Raw genomic sequence first — 15441 nt, forward strand, 5'->3', positions numbered from 1 at the left:
TTAGCTCAATCTAAACACTGCAGTTTGAAACTTGGGATACTACAAAAGGACAAACGGTTGACAAAAAAAAAAAAAAAAAAAGAACTCGAATAGCTTTAAATCATGGAACTCCCTTACATTTGTAAAGGAAAGCATGTTTCTATCATCCATAAAAATGTTAAGTGGAGCTTTGAGCATATTATGCCTCCTTAGAGTTTGGAAAAAGCCAAGATGAATAGGCTTGCCAAGGATTCTGACCCAGCAGGTTGCTGGGAAGGGGGTTAGCCCCTGATGAATTTTAACAATACCCCAACTTCCCACATTGGCTAAAGCAGCCAGCTTTCAGTAACATACTCCATCTCTGTGATTACCTGCCAAATGCTTATTGCAGACCTGCAAAGATTAGTTACTCCAGAGGGAGTGGTTTATAACTCCATGACATGGTTTTGTGCCAGATCGATAAAAGCAAAGGCACACGACAGGCTGCCCTTATTTTCTCTCTGTAGAGAAACAAAGAGCCCCACAGTTAAACTGAATGTTACTGACTAATCTTTAGCATCACTTTAGCACACCAGGGATTGTCCTCATTTGTTTTTCACATAACACTATAATCTTGTGAAATATGAGTTAGCTAAAATGCAATTGTATTTTCAGGGACATGAAGGCTTACTATACATTACCAGCAATTTACAAGGAGCCTGCTGTTTATGTGCCATGTAACCGGGAGATTTTTCTCTTAACAATAGATTGTGATGATGTATTTTTTAAATATGTCTGTATTGTTCACATATGTTAAGATCAGTTGGGTTTAAGTAATAGAAATTCAGCTAATAACAGTGATTAAAAACACACACTCAAGTAAATGATCCCTATTTTCTTTTTTTCAATCCTACATAGAAATTCATTTACATTTTAGTAAATTGAATAGAAAATAATGGAAAGGTCATATTTTTCTGTTATGGGAACAGAGAAAATGTTTAGAGAAAGAGGAAAATAGAGTCAGAGGAAACAAAATATTCAAAATTTTAAAACTCGAGCATGAAAAATGCTGGACTGTTGTCTTACCACAAAGTCTTTCTGGAAAAGCATAAAGAAAATTTAACAGCCCAGGCCTTCAAGAAAAATTGAGGGCATTTTCATCCTTTGAAGTCATTATTTAAAAAATGACCTGATTAATTTTCCTTCAATTAATCTGATACTCAATTCATTTAAAAGAACATCAATTTCACTTTCTTTGCTTGATATGTTAACAATATAAAATAATTACAATTCTTTGTGTTTCAATCTGAATAGAGATTGTATCAAAGCATGTATTGAATATTTAGTGCTCTCCAGTAAAAAGGCAACAGAGAGATAAAAGGCCAAGAAATCAGAAGAATATTTTCTCCAGGAATTGTTATGTTTACTAATATTTCTCCAAACACTTCCTTGTTATGATGAGAAAAAAGAATGTTTGTTTTGCTTCTTTTTATTTGGAATTTAATGCTATTTGAAAATGCAGCATAAATAGACCTACATGCATAGTGGGAAGGTTGTACTAACTCAATGGAAAGAACAGGCATCAATAAAAGTACTTCATTGGAGTTTAGCATTCTTTTAAATTATTTTCAGTTTTTCCATTTTGGACATTAACACTAGGACAGTATTACTAAAGACCCAGAACAACTAAAGTCAAACTACTCTTTTTTGCTAACTGATGTCTCATCTGTTCTAGAACTGCTCCATCAGTTGCATAGGGCTGTTCTTGTGTGCATAGTGCCACTTGGCAGGGACCCGATCCAGCACTCAAGACCACTGCCTCTGTCCTTGGTAGCTGTGTGACCTTGAATGCATACCCCTGGGATTTCAGTGACCCAGCCAATGTGCTTCCTTCTCAAATCTGAATCTAACTAAGGCATAGATCCAGGAGTGAAACAGATGGAGATAAAATATGCTTTATTAATAAAGTGATTGCATACATAGATAACTCAAAAGAATTTATTAAAAAATTTAGAATTAATTTGTACATTTGGGGAGCTTGCAGAATACAAGAGCAAAATAAAATATTAATATCAGTAGTATTTCTCTATACAGGCAACAAATAATTAAAATGTTTTTCAAGTACACCAATTGCAGTTGTTGTTGAGTCGCTAAGTCATGCCAGACTCTTTGCAAGCCCATGGACTGCAGCATACTAGGCTTCCTTGTCTTTTACTATCTTCTGGAGTTTTCTCAAACTCATGTTGATTGAGTCAGTGGTGCCATCCAATCAATTGTAGGAGTGCCATAAAAATCAAATGCCTGCATACTGAAAAATCATAAAACATTGCTGGGATAAATTAAGGAAGCTGTAAGTAAATGGAAGCCTCTAGAAATGCTCTATAACATGATCTGGGGAGCAAGTACATGGATATGTCCATATGTCAGTTCAGTTCATTTCAGTCACTCAGTTATGTCCAACTCTTTTCGACCCCATGGACTGTAGCACGCCAGGCTTTCCTGTCCATCACCAACTCCATATGTAAACATTTATTAATCTGTATAGTAAAAATTTCTGCATAATATGTGAGTTATACCTTGTTGAAAAAGTTTCTAGAAGTAAAAAAAAAAACCTGAAAAACAGAAAAATCTAAACTGGATTAAGGACATGGATAAGATACGTGCAATACTAGATAAATTAACCAGTCTATTCTACTGGCACGGGGCAGTAGCTCACACGGTAAAGGATTTGCCTGCCATGCAGGAGACCAGAGTTCAATCCCTCGGTTGGGAAGATCTTCTGGAGAAGGGAATGGCAATCCCCTTCAGTATTCTGGTCTGGAGAATCCATGGACAGAGGAGCCTGGTGGGCAACAATCCATGGGATCACAAAGAGTCAGACACAACTGAGAGACCAATACACACACACAACCTACTGGCTCCACTGGACAGCTACAGCCCACATTTACCAAAGGCTGGAGAATCAACCACAACCATTGAGAACTGTCAAGTGTCATCCTCCCCATGAGCGAGAAAGAGGTTGAGCTGAGCATGCATTGCTTTTCCCCAGTACTGCAAAAAGATGTGTCATCCCTCCTTTCCCATCGGGCAAGACAAGAGGCCTGAGGTGGTGCTCAGTAGGAGTCTCTTCACAAAGGAGCATTAAGTAAAGAGAAAGGAAGGCATTTCTCCCCAATGGAGACTTCATCTATCTGTGCTTTAACCTTCTCAATGGTAAAATGGTGATAATAGACCTAAACTCATACAGTTTTAAGGATTGAAAAATGATAATATATGTAAAGGACTTTGATAAGTACCAATAAAGGTAGAACTGGAGAAGCAAAACATAGACACTTTAGAGGGGGGAAGACATCTTCAGGAAGATAATCTGAATACACTTGTGGTATTTTTTAGGTCAGGAAACTGAGACTCTAGCTTCCTAAGAAACGGGACTCTAGGAGATCCAGACCCTTGTCCAAGTTCCAGAGTTTGTTGGACATGCATTGTTGATATGTTACAGCAGAAATGCCTCTAGTATTACTGAACACAAGTTCATGTACTCAACACACAGGGAGGCCAAACAGACTGAAATGTCAGAGTATGGAGCAGAGATTTATTTCAGGACCAAGCAAGGAGCATGAGTGGCTCATGCTCAAAAAAACCAGAACTCCCTAATGGCTCAGCAGGGAGAAGTTTTATAGTCAAGATTTGGGGTGAGGGCTGAAAGGTTCATGACTTTCTCTGATTGATCAGGGGTGGTAACAGGAAAATTTCCAGGGCTCCTGAAGTTACTGTCTTCCACCTGGGTAAGGGCCTTGCTTCCTGCAAAAGAACTAGAAGATATCGTTATGTTCATCCTTTAAGGAGGAATCAGTACAGCCCCCCGGCTGTACTATCGTTTCTTGACTGCTCCATCTTTGTCCCCGCATTCCCTGTCTTCCCATAAGCAACTGTTGGAATCTGCACTTTGGAACTCAGGACAGTCAAGGAGGCCGAATGAAGCCCGTTTCCTACAAACAAGAAATTGTGCTTGGTCACTCAGTCCAGTCCGACTCTTTGTGACCCCATGGACTGTAGCCCACCAGGCTCCTTTGTCGATAGGAATTCTCCAGGCAAGAATACTGGAGTGGGTTGCCATGCCCTCCTCCAAAGAATCTTCCCAACCCAGGGATCAAACCCAGGTCTCCGGCATTGCAAGTGGATTCTTTACTATCTCAGCCACCAGGGAAGCCCAAAACAAGAAACTGGAGACAGAGAAAGGATTTCTACCTGGGAAAGCCTCACAGGGTCCTGCTCCATTTCACTAGGTTCCAGGTGTTTAAGTGCCTAGCCCAGAGCTCTTTCTGCTATACCACTCTGCTGGATAGCCATCCTAAATTAGGCAGCAGATAGAATAGCCACGCCTTTGCCCCACCACCGTGCATTTCCTGTTTTCAGAGGGTATACAGTCTGTTTCTTTTCCTGTGGAGGCCCTGTGTGCTGCGGCACTCAGGCAGCAATTTATAGCCCTTGTTGTGTTCTTGCAATAAGAATAAGATTACTATTTCGAATCAAGGTAGCTATTTTCACATTCCACTGTGAAGTAGTTAGGCAGGTATTCTTTTGAAGGTAAATAAACACGGTCAACCATGATTATTTGATTCCATTTAGTATATTAGAAAAAGTAATGGTTTAATGATACCCTAGTGGCCTGTAACAGTTAACGCACCACAGAAAATGAATCATAAAATCCCCTTTTCACTAATAACTCTGAGACTAGTGTTATTAAAAAGGCACTAAACTCCTGGGAGTCAGAGTGATTTCACCGTCCCACTAAGTAACAATATTATTAGTTTGGATTCTGTATTCACTGGTCATGAAAATATAGGATCTTTGGACAACAGGAAAACCTGTCACATATTCTGTTTGTTTGTTGATGAATTCTTGCAACATCATCTGGGACCATTGCTACGGCAAAGAAAATGGTCCCATAAAGGCCATGTGATTTTTCTAACTCAGTGCCAAACCTTTCCAAATGCTGGTTCATTCTGAGCTGGGGTAGAAGCTGGAAAGAGACTTCTTACTGACAACAGGCACATCCCCTTCAAGTGCAGACCCAGTGGACAGGTGGTAGGGAAGTATATGTGTCACTTCAGATTTACACAAGCACACAAGCTGGTTGTATTTCTTTGGAAAAGGGTTTGCATAACGAATATTCCCTGAAGACATGTGCTTAGCCTCCTGGTTCTCTGTATGATAAATACTGACAGGATGGGCTTCTTCTTCTTAATTGGAGTGGAGCTAGTGGTAAAGAACCTGCCTACCAATACAGGAGACCTGGGTTCGATCCCTGGATCAGGATGATTCCCTGGAGAAGGAAATGGCAACCCACTCCAGTACTCTTGCCTGGAAAATTCCGTGGACAGAGGAACCTGGTAAGCTACAGCCCATGAGGTCGCAAAGAGTTGGACATGACTGAGTGACTTCACTCACCTTACTCATAACATTAGTAAATAGATACAGGTTGTTTTCACCTGATAATTATTATTAAAGGTGCATTATATACATCTTAATAGTAGCTATCAAAACAAAAACAAAACAGCAAACTCAGTGCTCATAAGGTTTGTCCCCAGTAGAAAACTTTCCAACTGGTAAAGAACACATATTTTCTTACAGTTTGCTCCCAGGGCTGACTTTAATAGCAGCCACTTCAAGTGGATGGTTTTAGTAGAACTTTCCTTTAACAGTTCCTGCTGCTGCTGCTAGGTTGCTTCAGTCGTGTCCAACTCTGTGTGACCCCATAGACAGCAGCCCACCAGGCTCCCCCGTCCCTGGGATTCTCCAGGCAAGAACACTGGAGTGGGTTGCCACTTCCTTCTCCAGTGCATGAAAGTGAAAAGTGAAAGTGAAGTCGCTCAGTTGTGTCTGACTCTTAGTGACCCCAGGGACTGCAGCCCACCAGGCTCCTCCATCCATGGGATTTTCCAGGCAAGAGTACTGCAGTGGGGTGCCATCACCTTCTCTGTTAATAGTTGCTAGAACTCTTTAAGTAACTGCTACATTGAAGGTTATTTTGTCATCTAATTTTTGTCTATTTTTTTCTTCTTTAACTGCTGCTTCTCTAATTCTAACAGCTTTAACATTTAACTCTAACACTTGGAAGTTTCAAACAGTCTTTAAAGGTTCATTTAAAACTTATCAGATATATGGTATTAATTTATCTCTATTATATCCTGATATAATAGACAGAAAAGCAAACTAACATTTAAGATCCAGGGGTTCTGGGTGACATAAATCACCTTATTTCAATGGCTGCTTAGTTTTTGCAAGGAGGATGTTTGTTTTCTGCTTTATATAACTTCTATACTTATTCTGCACAGTTTGATTCTAAAATGCCCTTTCTGCCTCTCTTGCTCCTATTTGTTTCAATTAGGAAAACTAGAAAATCACACTCTTAACAATTTCCTATTAAGCAGCACTGGAAGATGAGTTAAAATTGAGTTTTCCCCCCTCAACCTGGCCTGGATATTTCAAATCTTACTCACAGGATAGATACAAATATATATTTTTTACATTTTCAAGTGTACCTAAATAGATTAGTCTTAGAACTCTTTATAAATGTATTGTTTAATCTCAAGCTCAACATCAAAGTCAAAACTCTTTACCATTTCTTCTAAACATTTCAAGTTCTCTGAGTTCCTAAAATATTCTGCTATTATCCAGCCCAGGCACTTTAGGGTCTAATGGCCTATTTAGGCTGTCATCTGTGACATGGGTGAGAATAATGGCAGAGTTTTTGAAATTCAGAGATAAAACTAAATGTTTAGATTAAAGATGTAGTGTGACTTTTCCATCAAGAAGCATTTTGCCTGAGTTTCTGATAATTCAGTTCAGTTCAGTCCCTCAGTCATGTCCAACTCTTTGTGACCCCATGAATTGCAGCATGCCAGGCCTCCCTGTCCATCACCAACTCCCGGAGTTCACCCAAACTCACGTCCATCGAGTTGGTGATGCCATCCAGCTATCTCATCCTCTGTCGTCCCCTTCTCCTCCTGCCCCCAATCCCTCCCAGCACCAGGGTCTTTTCCAATGAGTCAACTCTTCGCATGAGGTGGCCAAAGTACTGGAGTTTCAGCTTTAGCATCATTCCTTCCAAAGAAATCCCAGGGCTGATCTCCTTTAGAATGGACTGGTTGGATCTCCATAATTAGCAAATCTTATTCAAATATTTCTGTATAGCAAATCATATATAAGAAGAAATTCATACTAACCAGTTCATTTCACTCTTGGTTTTTGTGATCTTAGAGATGATAAAATTAGTAGAATCATCAAAATAAAATATTGAGGTTTAGATAACACACAAACTGATTTATGATGGATTGTGGATTGTCACAAAAGATATAAAAAACACTTTTCCAGGACTGTGATATAGGGAGACTTTTAATATAAATCTCTGTGAGCCCAGAGGAAGTAAGAGTTATTTTCATTGCTCCTTAAGGATTTCCTTGCAATATGCGAATGTTCTTTATTTTTACCGCTATGGTGTTTGTTTTATATGTTATAAAGCCATTATTGAATTCAGAAAATAAAATGAATAAACCATTTGAAGATAGAATATACTATCTATCTAGAGCTAGTCACAAATACAAAGCCTAGACAGGTATGTTTGGCTTTCCCTTCTTCTGAGAGCCCTGAAAAGCATTTGAGGATTAAACATGCAGGTTTAGACTTCATGACTGCAACCTTGGAAGTAATCTGTTTTTATGTTACAGGCAATGAAAGCTTAGAAGAGAACTATGTCCAGGACAGTAAGATGGGGTTTGTCATCAATGCCATCTATGCCATGGCGCACGGGCTACAGAACATGCATCAGGCCCTCTGCCCCGGCCACGTGGGCCTCTGCGATGCCATGAAGCCCATCGATGGCAGCAAACTCCTGGAATTCCTCATCAAGTCCACGTTCATCGGAGTGTCTGGAGAGGAGGTGTGGTTTGATGAGAAAGGGGATGCTCCTGGAAGGTAAAGCAGACCTTTCCGTAATGGATCCAAATAATCCTGTGATCCTCTCTAAGCCAGACAGATGGACACTCTGGCTCTTTTTGGTCACATGTTTTCTGGGTGTCATGAGGGTAGATACAACTAGATAGCTAAAAAGATGGGGCTAATGTTAGATGCAAATCGCATTATAAAACACACTCCACTATCATCTTTGGTCTTCCCCCAGAAGACCCAGCACCTTCCTGCAAACCCAAGAGACCAGAGTGAGTATACCCGAACAGCAGAACCCTCCCTGGCACTGCCAACATCTGGTCAGCATGTTCTGATTGATCGATCCCAATGCCATACTGCTTGTGGAATATTTTAATCTTATCTGCTCAAAGAGCTTAATATATGAAGAGAACCATATGTGTCCCTTTTTCTCAGGCTACCTTATGTTCCAACTAACATGTTTCTTGGAACAAGAAAGAAAAGAATTTTCTGCCTCGTATTGAGTCTTTATGGCTTCCAAAGAATTAATCAAGAAGGAAAGGAAAATTAAATCTAACTAAATGTATATACATATATTTTCCCCCAAGTCATTTTATATACTGTCTCCTCTGCAGTACTTGCTTTTATAACACCAATTAGTCCCTATGTAATTGGTATGTAGAAGATGATATCAGTATGAAGAGTAGTTGTGTTCATTCATAGAGATTTTCTTAGGCAAAGGATGGTCAGAATCCTGGGATAAAAATTAAAACTGACAACAGGAAAGAAAAAAGGCCCTCAGTCTGGCTGCTGCACAGAATACCCACAATCTCTCTCTTTTTTTCCCCCTCATAAGCCCTGTTATTTTTCAGTATGAAAGCTTGCAGAATGGGAGATTTTAGAAAAGCATATGTTGTGATAAAATGGAACAGCAAATCATTTAATCCTCATTGCCACAGGCATATTATTATCTTCTTTTACAGATGATAAAGCTGAGTGTCAGAGAAACTAAGAAACTCCCCTAAAGTCACCCAGAGAGTAGCTGGTAGAGGCAGTGCCGTTTGATTCTGAGACTTGTAATCTTTTTGCCACATTGCATTGCCTTTTAGCTACTTCATTGGAAGGACTGATGCTGAGGCTGAAACTCCAATACTTTGGCCCCCTCATGTGAAGAGTTGACTCACTGGAAAAGACCCTGATGCTGGGAGGGATTGGGGGCAGGAGGAGAAGGGGACGACAGAGGATGAGATGGCTGGATGGCATCATTGACTCGATGCACATGAGTTTGGGTGAACTCTGGGAGTTGTACAGGGAGGCCTGGTGTGCTGTGATTCATGGGGTTGCAAAGAGTCAGACACTGAGTCTGACTGAGCAACTGAACTGAACTAAAAATTAGGCAAAGTTGCTGACATCTTTCTTAATGTCATTTCAAAGGGACTGTAAGAGACTATTTGACCTTAAATAGTTCTCCACATATCTCTTCCTTTCATGGAAGCTTAAAGTTCTACATTTAGGGAGTGCCTTGTGGAGCCTCAGTGGATTCTGCCTGCTAAAATCCAACAGCTCCAGGAAGGATAAATGATATAGTAATAGTCAGCAATTAAAGCCATGGATGTATCAGATTCCTTCCAGGCTGCCAGTTAGGTGGGAGCAACTTTAGATGGAGATGAGAGTGGGAAGGATGGAATGACGCAGGGGCTGGGCATGTGGAAGGCATCCAGGAGCTGAGCACCTTAAGAAGTGGTACCAGATGGCACAAGTGGATCTAAGATGCAGAGCACTGACCACCTCCTCCCACCGGCCTTTAAACCCATGGTTGTAATCCTGGGTTCTACTTCAAACCAGCTCTGTAAAGGACTGGACTGGGGATGGAAACCTTCCTTCATGATTCTATAGCATACACAATGTGCCTAAGACAGGGCCAGGTACATTTACCCCACTGCAGAGATAAAGGTTTCCACCTCCTCTCTCTATTTGTAAATCATCTAAAATATAGACCCACAATTTTAGCTTGTTTCTCCTTCATTTTTAATTAAGTATTTAAATCATGAGTTTCCCCCTGGGTTCCTTTTCAAGGATCATTTCCTCATGTCTGAAATTGGTCAGCTTAATCTGTGTTCAATTTTTATTTCAACCAGTTCCCTCTGTTTCTATCTCCTGTCACACCACCATTCATGCTTTTGGTCCCTCTTGTAATTATTTTAGTTAATCATCACGAAACAGAAATTGAATGCATTGAAAGGATGCGACAAACTTGTAATTTACAGCATAAGGATATTCTAAATAAGCACCAACATGCTGAGAAGGGACTGTGGGGCCAAGAGAAAGGAGCAGTGTTCATTAACACACACTGCACAGGGGAAGGCCTCTCTTTAGTAAGTCAGTATTTTCCCCTTGGTATCATCGTTTTTTTTTTTTTTTTTTTCTTCCTCTAGTTTTTGGGACTTTTTCAAAATATGTTTTCATGCCAAGATATTGTGAATTTTTCAGTTTCTAAATGCTAATAAAGTGTGAACTGATTTCCCCTATTGAAATGCTGCTGCTGCTGCTGCTGCTAAGTCAGTCGTGTCCAACTCTGTGCGACCCCATAGACGGAAGCCCACCAGGCTCCTCTGTCCCTGGGATTCTCCATGCAAGAACACTGGAGTGGGTTGCCATTTCCTTCTCCAATGCATGAAAGTGAAAAATGAAAGTGAAGTCGCTCAGTCGTGTCCGACTCTTAGCGACCCCATGGACTGTAGCCTACTCTGTCTATGGGATTTCCCAGACAAGAGTACTGGAGTGGGTTGCCATTTCCTTCTGCAGGGGATCTTCCTGACCCAGGATTAGAACCCAGGTCTCCTACATTGCAGGCAGATTCTTTACCAACTGAGCTACCTACCATAAAGAGTGTAAAAAATGGAAAAATATTGGAGGTATAGATTAGTATCATTGATCAGCCAGATGAGTGCAAACTGTCAGCCTGCAGTTAATACCCATGTGGTTATCAGTCAGAGAGCTACTCTGAGAACATTCTGGTTTGTCTCAGCAACCAGAGGAATGAGAACCCTCTATTACCAAAAATCAGAAAGCAGAGACATGAATAATGCCCTCCAGGTACGCCATTCTCTCTTCTTACTCCAGGTAAGTTTTGTTCATCTGGAAAAGTGGAGCAAAAGTGGAAAAGTGGATTTTACTCCCCTAGAATCCCCTTTTCCTTTAGGGGGTTGCTATTTATAGAAACTGCCAGAATCTGGTTGTGGAGAAGCCACTAGCAATCCTGTGGGTAACAGGGTACATTTGCGCATTATTAAAAAACAGGCAGCAAAGCTTTGAAAAGATATTAGTTGTCTAGATAAAGAACTGGTGGTTCAATGGTAAAGAATTTGCTTGCCAAGCAGGAGATGAAGATTCCATCCCTGGGTTGAGAAGATCCCCTTGAGAAGGAAATGACAACCCACTCCAATACTCTTGCCTGGAAAATCCAATGAATAGAGGAGCCTGACAGTCTACAGTCCATGGGGTCGCAAAAGAGTCGAACACGAATTAGTGACTAAACAGTGACAAAATAAAGAACTAAGCCAGATAGAGCCAGTAGATTTCAGATGCCAACCAAGGCTGATGGGTAGTAGCTTCCTGGGGTGTTGGGCTGAGGAGGATTTTGAGTCTGAATCAGGTTTGTAGGGAAAGAATTCCAGGATGACATGACATAGACAGGGACATAGTGGGGAGGAGGAAGAGAGATGAGAAAGGAAAATGGCTGTGACAAGACAAAGATGTTTTCACTTTCATATAGAATGGAAATAACAAGAGTATTTTAGCATATAAATAATAATAATAGTACTACAAATGTGAATGATATAGTGATGTTGTCTTTTATATACATTTCTCTCAATCGTGAAGCAGTTTTTTTTAACCTACTCTATGTAAGTAAATTCCCACAAGAAGCCCATGAACCTTAAAGAGTTTAATGACATTCCAAAATCTTGCAATCTACTGGTAAAATATTAGAAAAGAGATTTCAGCTTATACATTCTAACATCAAATCTTGTGCTTTTTCCATCACACTGGAAAATACTCTCTACTGCCTTCACTGGGAAACAATGAATCTGGCCCCCAGAACACACACAGAAGATTTCTAAATGTAGATTTTACCGTTGTGTAGCATCTCAGCGTTTAAATAACTGAAATAGCTGACACCGATTATTTGGATTCAGAAATGTTTGCCCTAATCAAGGAAGAGACCAGTTTAAATGTCAATGCTCAAAATGTTAAATCCTCAACATCCTTGCTAATTAAAGATGCATTTCTCAGATTTCTTGCTCTATTAACACCTAAAATAGGTAAGACTCCAGACTTGATAAGACTCACCTCTTTTAATCCAGTGTAATTAAAGTAGCAACTGAATGTGAAAAAGGAATTTGGAATAAAAGTATTTAAGCTAAAATTAATGTTCTGAAGAATTGTTACTTGATCAAAGAATAATCTGGTGAAAAAAAAAAAAGAAGAAGAAGGATATGGTGATCAACCCAGCGCATACAGAATTATTTTCAAGAATACACAGAAAGAAAAGTACAAGAATAATATATTCTTTAACAAATATGGATGATACAGAGACTGAAGAATGGAATACACATTTTGGAAAATCACAGGACACATAACTAAACTAAATAAACTAAAATATTGACAGTAGCTTGTGTTAGGACATGGGATGTTTCTAACTTTTATTTCTCTTCTCTCTATTTTTATCTATTTACCAAATTCCTTTAGTTTCTACATCATGTCCATATGCTCCAAGACACACATGTTGTTTTCTTTGTAGGTATGATATTATGAATCTGCAATACACAGAAGCCAATCGCTATGACTATGTACACGTTGGAACTTGGCATGAAGGGGTCTTGAATATTGATGATTACAAAATCCAAATGAACAAGAGTGGAATGGTACGGTCTGTATGCAGTGAGCCTTGCCTAAAGGGTCAAATCAAGGTAAGCCAGTCACCGATGCATTCTTGGACAGTGTCCTTGAGGAGACCTCCTGCCTGTGCATAAGTGAAGAAAATCACATTTTTCTTTAACAAGACTGTCCAGAAAGGGTGTGCTAAGCTTATTGTTTCTGTTGTGTTTAACAAAAATTGAGAAGACAAACCAAGATTGGAAAATGAAATAGGAAAACCACTGGGATATTTAGAATAGTCTTTATTTTCATTGCAATGATAAGCTGTGATCTTAAATACAATAAAGAAAGCAAGGGGATATGAATAATCAAATTAAAAATTGAAACAGAAGTAAACTTGGAAGCCAAAGCCAATGATACTGCTTAGTCATAGTTCTAGCTATTGTTAAAGAAAGCAGAAGCTGAGCAATGTCAAATGAGTGTAAAACTAAAATAAAAGAAGTTGAAATGAGGTAAAACAGGAGCACTGCTTACCACTTCTCTTTTCTCTACAAAGTTCTTTCATTTTCCTGAAACTATTTTCCAGCCAAAAGAGAGTCCTCACTTTCTAATTATTCCCAGAAACTTTCCAGGTTGGGGCAAGTGAGTGACTGTGATATCACTGTGTATTTAAAACTAGAGTAAGTAAACATCCTATATTGGGCATTTGACTGAATGGAGGTAGAGAGGAGTCTTGGTGTAGAAGACATGGAAAGAGCACGTTCTGTATCCCATGCTATTTAAAAACCAAACTGGCTGAAGCAGTAGGAAATGGAGCATAGAGGGGTGATTGTGAACTGGAAGAAGTGTGGATTAAATGACCTAATAGGCCTTTCTCGTCTCTAATTTTCTGTGATTCATCTCTGGGAATAGACAGGACTGTCACGTAAATGTCACAAAGCACAGCTGGGGCTGGAATGGATTCTGTGTGAGGTTCCTGCTCTCCCACCATGCCATCGTGCTGCTATGCCATTCATGGAGTTCCCCTGAGAAATATACTCAGGGGTCTTTAGGGTGAGAGTCTAATAGTGTTGCTGCAGCTGCTGGGTCCACCACTTTATCCCTACTGATCAAAGAAGGTGGAGGATCTGGGACCCACAACATCGAAAAAGAGCTGTGCAGGTGGACTCAAACTCTCAAGGGAATCAGTCACTTTGAGTATGAAAAGAACTCCTGAGGCAACTCACTCTAGTTTCAAACGTCAGCACCTTCTCTGCAGATGTGATATTAAAAATATTTAATAATTATCATTGGAAAAGACCCTGATGCTGGGAAAAATTGAGGGCAGGAGGATAAGATGGGCAACAGTGGATGAGATGGTTGGATGGCATCATTGACTCAATAAACATGAGTTTGAGCAAACTCAGGAAGATAGTGAAGGAGAGGGAAGCCTGGCATGCTGCAGTGCACGGGGTCGCAAGGAGTCAGATGCAACTGAGCAACTGAACAATGACAATAATTGTCATGACAATTAGCCAATCAAAATGAACTCTATTTTAGTGCTATGACAGGGTGCTAGAGGCCTCCTGCCATGCCCATGGTTAATCCTTGAGTTGTTGTATCACGGGAAGATTTAGGCGAGGATTCCTACCTGAATAGGGTAGTATGAGGCAATTGGTAGACTTGGAGACATCATTGGTTTCCAGCCATCGTAGAAGCATGACAGTAGTGTAAGAGTGGCTCCAACCAAACCAGTGCGTGTGGGCCATACGTCAGTGCAGATTCTCCCCAAGAATCCACTTCTGATTCTTATGCAGGTGGAATTTTTCACATGAAGCTCTCTGGTGGTATTAGGAATATATCCTCTGAAACCTCGAGAGAAACCTAAAACTTATCCTTGACTCTTGCTACAGGATGTCAGACCACAAGATTCTGGATTTGTCCCTCTTCTCTGGATGGTTGGGAAAACCAGGACTTCTGTGACCTAAAGTCTTATGGTTGGAACAACCCAGAAGCCCTGGGTTTTATGCTCTTCTTGCCTGGTAGCTCAGACAGTAAATAGCGTCTGCCTGCAATGCAGGAGACCTGGGTTGGGAAGATCCCCTGGAGAAGGAAATGGCAACCCACTCCAGTACTCTTGCCTGGAAAATTCCGTGGATGGAGGAGCCTGGTAGGCTACAGTCCATGGGATCATAAAGAGTTGGACACAACTGAGCAGCTTCACTGGTGGTGGACTGATGACCCACAGGAGGTCACAGGTTCATCTCAGACCTCCTTCTCAGCCTGGGTGACAGAACTGTATCTTTAGTGCAGAAAACTACTATGAAAAAAGTTTATGGAACTACAGAGCTTGGTTTTTCAGAATATAACAAAAGCAAACAAATAAACAAGCAAAACCCTGGTAAGAAAACAAATCATTCTGAAGATGCTCTGCACTCCAGCTCCCTTTTAGAATTCCCTCCTGTTACTCTGACTGCTGGCAGGCCGTGAATGGGAGCTCACATTGCCATGTGTAGTCCCATTTGTATGCTCCAGAGATAAACCCTCCCCCCAGGCCCCAGTTCAGAGGAAAGGCTGTCTGCATGCATCTCTAAGCTTGATGCTCAAGTATTTCTGGCATTACATTTGCATTACACCCATGCAGTGTTATCAAAAGAGATCCCAGAAATCATTGCTGAATCACTACAGAGCACTAGCTAT

General features: G+C 40.4%; 1 protein-coding gene and 1 long non-coding RNA gene across 3 annotated transcripts in view; one reads left to right on the top strand and one right to left on the bottom strand.

The window, feature by feature from the left end:
- The window catches only part of GRM1 (glutamate metabotropic receptor 1), a 431554-nt gene that overhangs the window by 356402 nt on the left and 59711 nt on the right, over window positions 1–15441 (top strand). For both annotated transcript variants that reach the window (XM_055535886.1, XM_055535887.1), the window contains exons 4-5: window positions 7689–7935; window positions 12686–12854. In XM_055535886.1, the coding sequence (XP_055391861.1) occupies window positions 7689–7935; window positions 12686–12854 (416 nt within the window). The remainder of the gene's footprint in view (window positions 1–7688; window positions 7936–12685; window positions 12855–15441) is intronic.
- The window catches only part of LOC129620115 (uncharacterized), a 52418-nt gene continuing 40516 nt past the window's right edge, over window positions 3540–15441 (bottom strand). Inside the window, exon 3 of the long non-coding RNA XR_008698387.1 lies at window positions 3540–3770. This is a non-coding gene — a long non-coding RNA (uncharacterized LOC129620115). The remainder of the gene's footprint in view (window positions 3771–15441) is intronic.

The sequence above is a fragment of the Bubalus kerabau genome, chromosome 9 (assembly GCF_029407905.1).
Source record: "Bubalus kerabau isolate K-KA32 ecotype Philippines breed swamp buffalo chromosome 9, PCC_UOA_SB_1v2, whole genome shotgun sequence".
Taxonomy (NCBI): Eukaryota; Metazoa; Chordata; class Mammalia; order Artiodactyla; family Bovidae; genus Bubalus; species Bubalus kerabau.